Genomic DNA, 12,323 nt, shown 5'->3' on the forward strand with positions numbered 1-12,323 from the left:
AGGACATATTTTAATTCTCTTATTTATTCATTTATAAACAAATATTAGCCATTTTTAATGATATGAATCTCTAGAATACTTTTGTGAAAGTCTGAGGGTTCATAATTCTGAGTCTGAAATGCTGTTATAAGTCAAAGAAAAAATAGAATTTTATATAATGAAACTTGATATCAAATTTGTGGCCACATTATTCAAGTACATAGGGCTGAATGGCATTCATTATACATAGTTTATTAAACTTCATCCTTTGTTTCTATCCCTTTTTTCTTTTGTGCCAATTTTCTTATTTATTTTTATGTTGTGTCATATATATTTACATATTTCCTCAATTCCTCTTTAGAATGAGGCAGGTTTAATTGGTAAATGTTTATATTGAAGTAGCTTGTTAATTTTTTAAAATGTAGGAAACATCCAGGATCTGCAAAAACTGGTATTCAAAATAAAGTTGTATTATGTAGTATAATTTTACTTTATTATATTAACATTAAACTTTATTTGGAGCAAGTTAAAATTAATGTTAGAATTACAAAATGATTTTTCTAATGTTTTCCAGCTGCTAATAGGTTATGAAAATGGTACTGTAGTATTCTGGGACTTGAAATCTAAAAGAGCAGAACTGAGAGTTTATTATGATGAGGTAAGTGATTTCTACTGAAATATTTGAAAAAGTATTGTGACTTTGTGCCTGTTTTCAACTTTTAAATTTTGTATGTTACCAATATTTTTATCATTAGAAAACTGCCTGGTTCTGACTCAATGCCTCACACTGTCTGTTGGTATTTGCACAAATTCCAACTCTGGGTTGTTCTCCTGAATGGGAATTCTGTCTTGATTACCCATTTTTGTGCTCTTTTTAGCATTTTGTATACTTTGGTGCCTATTACCTGTACTGTATCTCCACCTTCATTTGTACTCCTTTTCCTTTTTTTAGAGTCCATACGTTTGTCTTGATTGATTATTCTTAAGGTCTCTAAAGACACTATTTACACCTTCCTTAGAAAATTCTTTTGCTGTGGCAGAAAGTTTAAGTGGTCTGTTTGAATGGTCTTATCTTCTAATGCTTGCCTTCTGAGAATAAAGAGAGATTTTGTAAATAGTAATACTTATTAATAAGAGTCAGTAAGATCTGAAGTAAGTTGTATTGTACTTAGTTGAGACTGATTAGGTTTTCATTTAGAGAAAGCAGTGAACTCCTATTTATCAAGGAATAGTCTCTGAATTGATACTTCAGTTGTTTACAGATTGACTCTAGGCCATTAATTATTTCCCCCTTCATAAAAGGCTAATTTAAAGACAGTGAGGCTAGGGGCAAAAGTTGAGAAACGGGTATTACCTGTTGTAGCTGTGAAAATGATAGTGATCGATCATCTATGCTCTTAATTAAATTTTTAAAATTGTAGAGTGGGGAGAGATAGGAAAATACAGGTCAACAACCACTGTATGGTATCACACTTAATATGGGAAGAGTGCCGAAGAATTTAAGACAATGCTGATAGAAAAGAAATTTTTTAAAAAAGCAACAACAATAGAAAGACACATTTCTTTTAGAACACTTCCTTTGTGCGCTCCCTCCCATCCCCTCATAACAATTTAATTTTTTAAGTTTTGGTGCTTAAAGATAGCTGAAGGTTTATAGGTAATTTGGTCATGATTGGTGAAGTGATGTTATACAAGTATGCTCTTGTATACAAGTATGATCAACTTTTGGAGCGTCTTGAATCATAAGGATAGAAGGTATTAACTAGGGAGCTAAGCTAGGATTTTCCTTTTGTTAAACTCACAAAATATAAAGATGACGATGGAGATTGCTTCGTCTCTCAAGACTAGCAGTCTTGAAATAAGAGTCCAAATACCATCTGGGAATTTAGCCAGTTAGAACTAGAGTAGAGGAGCTAAAAATAAAATCCAGAGGAAAAGGCTGAATTAGCTTGTTTTCTTATGGCCTTAAATAGTATGGAAGGATCTTTTCTAACCTTAAAAAGCAAACAAAAGTAATTTTGCAAAGAAATGTTTAAGTAAGGATTAAGAGTGTTTAAGTAAATCAGTAGAATACTACACTACATCTACTTTATACCTAGAAGTCACTTAAAATATTGATTTATATGGTATATGTATCATTTCTTTTGGTGTCTTACCTTTTTAGTATATCTTTTACTAACAAGATTATCATTTTTAAGACATAGTCAGGTCATGTACTTCTCTACCTCTGAATGTTAGGAGTGGCTCCTAATTGTCAACAATACGAAGTCTTCATTTATTAATATAAGACTTACGGCCCCAGTACCATCTTTTCCCTTTAGTTCAACTTCTAGCATCTTTCTACAGACTTCTCACTTCAGACATATTACTCAGTATCTCCTAAACATATTATTTATTACCTCCTGCAAGCCTTTGTTCCTGCTAATTTCTTACAATGAATTCCCTTCTATCTTCTTTTGCATATCAAAATCTTACTAATTCTTTCGTGACTGCAAAACTATTTGGACTATTTAACTAGTCCCTTGATTAATAGCCATTGATGAGTTGAGAATTTGGTTTTGTCAATCCAAGCTTATTTTAAGAAATAACTATATGAATTTTATTTCCACATTAGCTGTGAAATTTTTGTTTTACTATATTAATATTTCTTTTTAAAAAATCTCTCTCACAAAGAAACCCCTCAGAATTTGACCTGAGGCTAACTTTTTAATTCCTTGAGTAACTGCCATTTCTCCTTTTTTCATACTGTTACCCAGCTTTTTAGGTTTCTTTTTCTCTTTTGTTTTCAAGAATTTCAATCAAACCACTGATTTGACCGAACTGGCTAGTGATTTATCTTCCATATTCTGTTTTCTATCCTTTAAAATTCTTCCTGAATTAGTTGTATTATATTTGGCTTTTCAGTAGACCCTTAAAGTCCTTTTAAATAAAAGAATAGGCTATAAACAAATAAGCAGAATGTTTATTCACTAAGTCTGTTCAAATGCCAGCTCTTTAATGTATTATTTGACATCCTCCTCTCTAATAACAAGTTGGTTTTACATGCCTACTCTTGTTTACAATAAGTATATTTCCAGCAATTATTTGTTTCAGTTTTGTGTTGTAGCTATTATTTTTATATCTGTCATCTCCACTAGGTAGAAATTCACTGGGATAGGAAGAAGGGTTAGGGGTCTCTGCCCCCATCATTTGTAGAAAGGCAGTCTGAGAGAGAACTTTAAATTGACTGAGGTTCATCAAAGTTAACATATAGAGGAGGCAAGAAGAAGTGACATTTCCCTTGAGCTAGCTATAAAAGTGAGAAGAAATAAGCAAAGGAAAAAACAATAAAGAGTGAGTTTTTCTCTCCCTCTAACTGCCTCTACTGAATGCTGGCAAAAAAGAAGTCTTGCTGCCTAGTAATGTAGACCAGGGTGAGAGAAAAACCTAAATCCAGGGTTTCATGTTTTCTTTTTTCACTTTATAAAATCTTACTTATTTTTTGAGGTACAGCTTATATCCTGTTTACTTTATGATTTGTCTAATGATTACACTAGTTGTCAATTATCTGTAACTAATAATACTTGTTTGGAAGTTCAATTATAGCAGTCTTCCCTATCTTACTGTTTTTTTAAGTTCTTTTAAGGAAAGTATCATGTTGTATGTATCTGTTCAGCTTTTATGTCTACTAGAGCTTCTCTCATAGTGCTTAGTACATTACCCAAGTTCCACATATACTTTATTGATTTAGAAAAATTACCAAGGTTGTGGACATATGTGATGACATCAATTGCTTATCCGTTCAACAGATTTTATTGAGCACCTGCTTTATGCAAGACACTGTGCCACCACTGGGAATTAAACAATTTAGGAATATGTAATAATACTTTTTAATTTTATCTGATTCACAAGTGTTTAAAAATATTTAAACCCTTCTTGCTTCAAATCAATTTAAATTGTTTATGTTAGAAACAATATAGTACAATGATTGCGAATATGGTTTTATAGTTAGATAGACCTTGGCTTTGAGTTGTGTGACCTGAGGAAGTATCTCAATCTCTCTAGGCCTATTTTGCCATGTGTATATTGGAAAAAAAATAATACCTGTTTTATGGGATTAAATTAAATGATGTACATAAAGTGCTTACCATTGGTCTGGCACATAGTAAGCCCTCAGATGGTAGCTCTTATGTAAATTATTTTTTAAATTGGCTACTTTAAATGGAACTAGGCCTTTACCTTACCAGAAATTATCTTCTGATAAACTTGCTTTTACTTCTATATAAATGATTTTTCAAAGAAACATTATAAGATACAAGGAAGACATAGAATTTACAACAAAAAATTCTGGAATCTAATGATATGAGGAAATTTACTTTTCTTTATCTCAGGAGATGAGTTTTTGTAGCCTTTTATAAGCCTATAAAGGACTGAACCAAAGATAGTATGATCTGGGAAAGAAAAATTACATATGTTTCTTAAGTGTTATTGTTATACTAATTTTATGTCAGAATATTTTTCTTTTGGAATGTAGAATGCTATAACATACCAACTTCCCCCCTCTACTTGTTTTTGTTGTCATTTCATTAGGCTATTCATTCAATTGATTGGCATCATGAGGGCAAACAGTTCATGTGCAGCCATTCAGATGGTAGCTTGACTTTATGGAACTTGAAAAGCCCAAGTCGTCCTTTCCAGACCACAATTCCACATGGTAAGATATATGCTTTCAAAAGAAACAAACTCTGGAGTTACAGTGCCTTGACTTAAAGTAGGAGAGGTAGTATCAGTGTGTTAGGTAGAAAGAGGTGATAGGACATAGCTTCTGATTCTAAATACCTTTTATACCTCCTTCAGATCCCCCACATTATGCCCCAAACTTTGTACTTTCCTTCTTTTTGTCTATCCACTTTCCTACTTTGTATTAAGTGATAAAATTGGATAATGGATGGTTGATGTACAAGCAGAGTTTATAATAAAGGAAATTTGTCCAACTTTAAGGGTTAAGGACCTAGTGAGAGAATGGCATTATTTAGATCTGACTTTCAGACCTAATTTATATACTGCTTGTAATCTGTATTCTAGTTCTCCCATTTATTTCCATTTCTGCCATTTGATTTCACTGAATTACCGAATGAAGACTGTGGTTTTATTACATATTGTATTTATCTTATCTTTCTCATTGAAAAGAGGTATTTAGCATTTATGTTGGACCTGTATACTGAACTGGGCAGAATAAAAAATATAAATGTATGAATAGCTTTTATTCAGATGACTATATTATTTTCAAGAATATTGGTGATGATCTGAGTTTTATGTTTACCAGTACGTCGCACTGTTGGTTGTTTCTAAGAATAGAGAGGTCAAAACCTAGCAGTTAATCAAACATTCTATTTTATACTTTGTAAGCATTTATTATAGTATCACATTTAGAAAATACTGGTATTTTTAAAATAATGGGTGACTTATAAATCACAAAATGGAATTCTTTTGTCATTCGTTGGTCTGCCATTTTTTGTACCACAGTTGCATGTTCCATCTGCAAATAATTAATACATTTAATCTAGCTGCTTTACCTAGAGATGACATTTAAACTCTTACTTGAGATGCTTTATTTAAAGATTGCCGTTATGAAAACCTTGGATAGGCATTGCTATATGTCCACTCAGGTTTAATTATTTGTTTCTATGGTGGGTTCCCCTCCTCTCCACCCCCCAAAAAAATTCTTAGACCTTTTATTTTCAAATGTGTAATATGATTTATTCGTAAGTTTTCTATTCCTTCTATTCTTCTCAACAGTCAACTTCTTTACAAGTTCTTTTGGACTTGTTTGGATATTTGAGGCTTTCATATGTTTTACCCTATCCATATTTATTTTATCAGTTTGGGTTGTTTTCTATAATTCTGTTTTCCTTTGAAAGAGATGAAGTTCTGTTCACAGGTTGTTGAAAACATCAGCATCTGTGTCTCTCATAACATATAAGTCAAATTAAATTCCTGCTGGTCACTATGACATTGTTAAGCCAGTGTCAGTGACTTTTGACAGCAGGGGCATCCATTGTCATTTCTATCTACATCCTTTGTATTCATTTTGTTCCCTTTTATTTCAGCTATTTTTATTTTCTAAAATAAAAAAATTTCTCTAAGTACCACTTCAACTGTATTCCATAAATTTTGACATTTTAATAATATATAATTTTCATTAGTATTCAGTTTGAGGTATTTTCTAATCCCTATGATAATTCTGCTTTATATCTATGAGTTATTTAGACATATGATTTCTAACTTCTAAAAAATATTTGTAGATTTTAATTTTAATTTTAGTCAGAGAGTGGCTTGATACTAGTTCTACAAAATTTACTGGGATATGCTCTATAATTAGACATACATAGATAATTGCTATAAAGTTCCAAGTGTGCTTGAGAAGAATGTACATTTCTTAATTGCTACACAAAAGTCAAATTTGAAATTGTGTTTTTTATTCTGTACTGTTTAAATTTAGCTTAAGTTCTTTGATTTTTAAATTGTGAGAAATGTATGTTAAAATCTCTATTATTATGGCTTTCCTTTCTAATTCTGTTTATTTCTGCTTTATATATGTTAAAATTCAAATAGGTCAAGATGGTTGATAGCATTAATCAAATCCTATATTGTTTTACTGATATTTGACTAGTACTATCAATTTCTGAGAGAGTGATATTAAAATTTCCTAACATGATAATAGAATTGTCTACTTTTCACTTTAATTCTGTCCTTTTTTGTTTCATGAATTTTTTTCAAGCTTCTTTTTTTTAAATTAAAGTTTATTGGGGTGACAATGGTTAGTAAAGTTACATAGGTTTCAGGTATACAATTCTGTAATAATCATCTATATATCACATTGTGTGTTCACCACCCAGAATCAGTTCTCCTTCCATCACCATATATTTGATCCCTTTTACCCTCATCTACCACCCCTATCCCCCTTACCCTCTGATAACTACTAAACTATTGTTTGTGTCTGTGAGTTTTTGTTTCTTTGTTTGTCTTGTTCCTTTGTTGCTTTCAGTTTTATATCCCACATATCAGTGAAATCATATGGTTCTCAACTATTTCTGTCTGACTTATTTTGCTTAGCATAATAATCTCAGTATCCATCCATGTTGTTGCAAATGGCACTATTTCATTTTTTTCTTATGGCAGAATAGTATTCCATCGTGTATATATACCACGCCTTCTTTATTCAATCATCTATCGAAGAACACTTTGGTTGTTTACATGTCTTGGCCACCGTAAATAAAGCTGCAATGAACATTGGAGCACATATATCTATACAGATTAATGTTTTACACCAGTTAGAATGGCTATCATCAACAAAACAAATAATAACAAGTGTTGGAGAAGATGTGGAGAAAAAGGAACCCCATACACTGTTGGTAGGAATGCAGATTGCTGCAGCCACTATGGAAGGCAGTGTGGAGGTTCCTCAAAAAATTAAAAATAGAATTACCGTATGACCCAGCAATCCCAATCCTAGGTATCTACCCCAAAAATCTGAAAACATATATCCATAAAGACACGTGTGCTCCAGTGTTCATTGCAGCTTTATTTACGGTGGCCAAGACATGGAAACACCAAAATGTCCTTCGATAGATGAATGGATAAAGAAGTTGTGATATATATACACAATGGAATACTATTCGGCAGTAAGAAAAGATGAAATAGGAACATTCTCAACATGTATGGATCTTGAGAATATAATGAAACAAGTGAAACAAGTCAGACAGAAAAAGCAGAGAACCATGATTTCACTAATATGTAGTATATGAACCAAAAACAACAAAAGAACAAAACAAACAAATGAGAAACAAAACTCATAGCACAGACAATAGTTTAGTGGTTGCCAGAGGGTAAGGAGGGAGGCAGGTGGTAGATGAAGGTAAAGGGGATCAAATATATGGTGATGATGATAAAAAATGGGGCGTGAGCTGAGCCTCTGTAAAGCTCCCCTGGAATTTACAACTAATCAAACAACAATAACTCCACAAAGGACTCCCTGCACAGCAGACAGGCAAGACGAAGAGGCCCACTACTGAATTCACCTAAAGGTGGGTGAATCGCGCAAGCGGGGAAGGAAGGAAGGGAGAAGTGCGGAGACTGAGCCACGCAGGTGCAGGACGCAGACCTAGCTCAGTGCTTGGAACTCGCTGCATCCTGGAACTACCGCAGCTGCGGGAGAGGGAAGAACTTGGACTGCTAGGGCTCCGCTTATGGCCCACAGGGCTGAGGGGGAAGCATATAACACAGCTGAACCCAGTGCTCAGGGCAGAGACCTCGGAGCAAAGACTGAGGGAAGAAGCCTGAAAACGGTGGTTTAAGCCCTCAATACCGAGCAGAGAATGGAAGCCTTAGGCACTGAGACTAGCCGCCCCCTCCCTACCCTCCCAGAGCTCACCCCGCCCTCACCTTCCCAGTGCTAGAAGCGGAACAGTAGCATTGTCAGATCAAAAGAACAGAATATTTGCTGTTCTGAGAACTGTGGACTGCAGACACAGATTCACAGCCCAACTAGTTCCAGCAAAGGGGAGGGAGCTGTGGAAGCAGGACCGGCTGTGGTGATGGTCACTGCCATTGCTCTGGGCCAGCTCTCACAATTCACCCCGCCCCTGGCCCCCCTATCTTAGCGGATCCTTGCAGGAGTAAACAGAACTGCTGAAACATACGGGCTCTGAATCTGGTGCAGGAAGAGCTTTGAAACTTCAAAAGCTCTCCGCACTACCCACACGGATACTGAGCCCTGTGACCCAGGCGAACTATTAACAGAGGAGAAGCCCATCTTCCAGGGAATTCCCCCATTGTGTGAGAAGCTGGAATAGTGCAGAGAAAACATAGCACTACCATGTGAGAGAGAAAAAAAAGGCTGCAGTCAGAGAGAAAATAAAACATTCTACCAACAAGTACTGGAAAACAAAAGAAAGACCTCTTCCTATCAACCTGTTGCAGAAGCCACTCCTGTAGATGTCTAGGAAGAGAAATAATAAATCAGTAATTGCCATGAATAATCAAGGCAACAAGACAGCTCAGAAAGAAAGTGAAAAGTCTCCAGAAAAGGAACTTAAAGATATGGAAATATGTGACTTAAATGACAAAAAATTCAAGATTGCAGTTCTGAAAAAACTCAATGAGATGCAAGAAAACACAGAAAGGCAGTTTAATGAACTCAGCAACACAATCAAAGAACAACATGAGCATTTTACGAAAGTGATTGAAATTTTAAAAAAGAACCAAATAGAATTTCTGGAGATTAAGAACTCAATAGAAGAAATTAAGAATGAAATAACCAGCTTAGATAGTAGAGTTGACCAGATGGAGGAAAGAATCAGTGACCTTGAAGATAGAAACCTGGAAATTACACAGAGGGAAGAAGAAGAGACTTGAGACTTAAAAGAAATGAAAGAACTCTACAAGAACTTTCTGACTCCATCAGAAAGAGCAATATAAGAATAATGGGCATACCAGAAGGAGAAGAAAGAGAGAAGGGAACAGAGAATATATTCAAACAAATTGTCGATGAGAACTTCCCAAACTTGTGGACAGAACTGGATCCCCGAATCCGAGAAGCAAATAGAACACCTAATTACCTCAATCCCAACAGGCCTTCTCCAAGGCACATTGTATTGAAGCTTTCTAAAATCAACGACAAAGAAAGAATCCTCAAGGCAGCCAGGGAAAAGTAGATGGTAACCAACAAAGGAAAGCCCATTAGATTATCATCAGATTTTTCAGCAGAAACTCTACAAGCCAGGAGGGAGTGGAACCAAATATTCAAACTATTGAAAGAGAGAAATTAGGAGCCAAGAATAATATATCCAGCAAAGATATCCTTTAAATATGAAGGAGGAATAAAGACCTTTCCAGAAATACAGAAGCTGAGGGAATTTTCTAATACACGACCTGCACTACAAGAAATACTAAAGGAGGCTATTTGACCACCATCAACAGGGACAATTTGTGGCAACCAAAACATAAAAAGGGGGAGAGTAAAGGCCTGAACCGGAATATGGGAATGGAGAAAGTAAGCGTGCTGAAGAAAATGGAATACTCTAAATATCAAACTTTCTTTTACATAAACTTAAGGGTAACCACTCAAAAAAAATCCAGAACTGAAATATATACTGTAATAAAAGAAGAAACAGAGGGAAACATCATAGAATACTACCACACAGAAATAACAGACAACAACAAAAAGGGAAAGAAACAATGGAGACACAGCCTTACCAGAAAACTAAAGATAGAATGACAGGAAATCCTCACCTATCAATTATCACCCTAAATGTAGATGGACTGAACTCACCAATAAAAAGGCAGAGAGTAGCAGACTGGATCAAAAAACTAAACCCAACCATATGCTGTCTCCAAGAGACACATCTCAGCTACAAGGACAAGCATAGACTCAAAGTGAAAGGGTGGAAATTGACACTCCAAGCAAATGGTACCCAGAAAAAATCAGGTGTAGCCATAATGATATCAGATGAAACAGACTTCAGAGTGAAAAAGTTAACAAGAGACAAAGATGGACATTTCATAATGGTAAAGGGGACTATACAACAAGAAGACATAACAATCATCGATATTTATGCCCCCAATCAGGGAGCACCGAAATATACCAAATAGTAACAGAACTAAAGGAAGAAATTGACCAAAACACAATTATACTAGGGGACTTAAATACATCATTGACAGCTATGGATAGATCATCCAAACAGAAAATAAATAATGAAATAGCAGCCCTAAATGACACATTAGATGAAATGGACATAATTGACATATATAGAGCACTTCATCCTAAAACATCAGACTATACATTCTTTTCTAGTGTACATGGAACATTCTCAAGGATAGACCATATATTGGGACACAAAATCAGCCTCAGCAAATTTAAGAAGATTGAAATCATACCAAGCATATTCTCTGATCACAAGGCTTTGAAATTGGGTATCAACTGCAAAAAGAAAGCAGGAAAAAACACAAATACATGGAAATTAAACAACATACTTTTAAAGAACGACTGGGTCAAAGAAGAAATTAGAAGAGAGATCAAAAGGTACATAGAAACAAATGACAATGAAAATACATCCTACCAAAATGTTTGGGATGCAGCGAAAGCAGTTTTAAGAGGGAAATTTATATAATTACAGGCCTATCTCAAGAAACAAGAAAAATCCCAAATAAATAACCTCATGTTAACACCTTAAAGAACTAGAAAAAGAAGAACAAGTCAAACCCAAGGTCAGCAGAAGAAAGGAAATAAAAAAATCAGAGCAGAACTAAATGAAATAGAGAACAAAAAGACAATAGAAAAAATTAATGTGACAAAGAGCTGGTTCTTTGAAAGATTAACAAAATTGACAAACCGTTGGCTAGACTCACTAAGATAAAAAGAGAGAAGACACTAATTAACAAAATCAGAAATGAAAAAGAGAAAGTTATCATGGACACCACAAAAATGTAAAGGATCATCCAAGAATACTATGGAGGACTATATGCCACCAAATTCAATAACCTAGAAGAAATGGACAAGTTCTTAGAAACATATAGCCTTCCAAGGCTGAACCATGAAGAACTGGAAAATCTAAACAGACCGATCACCAGTAACAAAATTGAATCAGTCATCCAAAACCTTCCCAAAAGCAAAAGTCTGGGACCAGATGGCTTCACTAGTGAATTCTACCAAACCTTCAAAGAGGATCTAATACCAATCCTGCTCAAACTCTTTCAAAAAAATTGAAGAAGAGACAGTACTCCCTAACTCATTTTATGAGGCTGACATTACCCTGATACCAAAACCTGGTAAGGACAACACAAAAAAAGAAAACTACAGACCAATATCTCTGCTGAATACAGATGCAAAAATCCTAAACAAAATTCTAGCAAATCGAATACAACAATGCATTAAAAAGATCACAACCAAGTGGGGTTCATCCCCGGGGCACAAGGATGGTTCAACATCCGCAAATCCATCAATGTGATACATCACATAAACAAAATAAAGGACTAAAATCATATGATTATGTCAATTGATGCAGAAAAAGCATTTGACAAGATACAACATCCATTTATGATGAAAACACTTAATAAAATAGGTATAGAAGGAAAATACCTTAACATAATAAAGGCCATATATGACAAACCCTCAGCTAATCTCATAATTAATGGTGAAAAAATGAAGCCCTTTGCTCTACGTTCAGGAACACAACAGGGCTGCCCCCTATCACCTCTGCTTTTCAACATAGTGTTGGAAGTCCTTGCCAGAGCAATCAGGCAAGATAAAGAAATAAAAGGCATCCACATTGGGAATGAAGAACTTAAATTATCACTCTTTGCAG

General features: G+C 34.7%; 1 protein-coding gene across 9 annotated transcripts in view; it reads left to right on the top strand.

Moving 5' to 3' along the window:
* STXBP5L (syntaxin binding protein 5L) overlaps positions 1-12,323 on the top strand; it is a 231,754-nt gene that overhangs the window by 81,322 nt on the left and 138,109 nt on the right. For all 9 annotated transcript variants that reach the window (XM_033134983.1, XM_033134991.1, XM_033134974.1 and 6 more), the window contains exons 8-9: positions 554-637; positions 4,549-4,672. In XM_033134983.1, the coding sequence (XP_032990874.1) occupies positions 554-637; positions 4,549-4,672 (208 nt within the window). The remainder of the gene's footprint in view (positions 1-553; positions 638-4,548; positions 4,673-12,323) is intronic.

This window comes from Rhinolophus ferrumequinum, chromosome 2 (genome assembly GCF_004115265.2).
Source record: "Rhinolophus ferrumequinum isolate MPI-CBG mRhiFer1 chromosome 2, mRhiFer1_v1.p, whole genome shotgun sequence".
NCBI classification, from domain to species: domain Eukaryota; kingdom Metazoa; phylum Chordata; class Mammalia; order Chiroptera; family Rhinolophidae; genus Rhinolophus; species Rhinolophus ferrumequinum.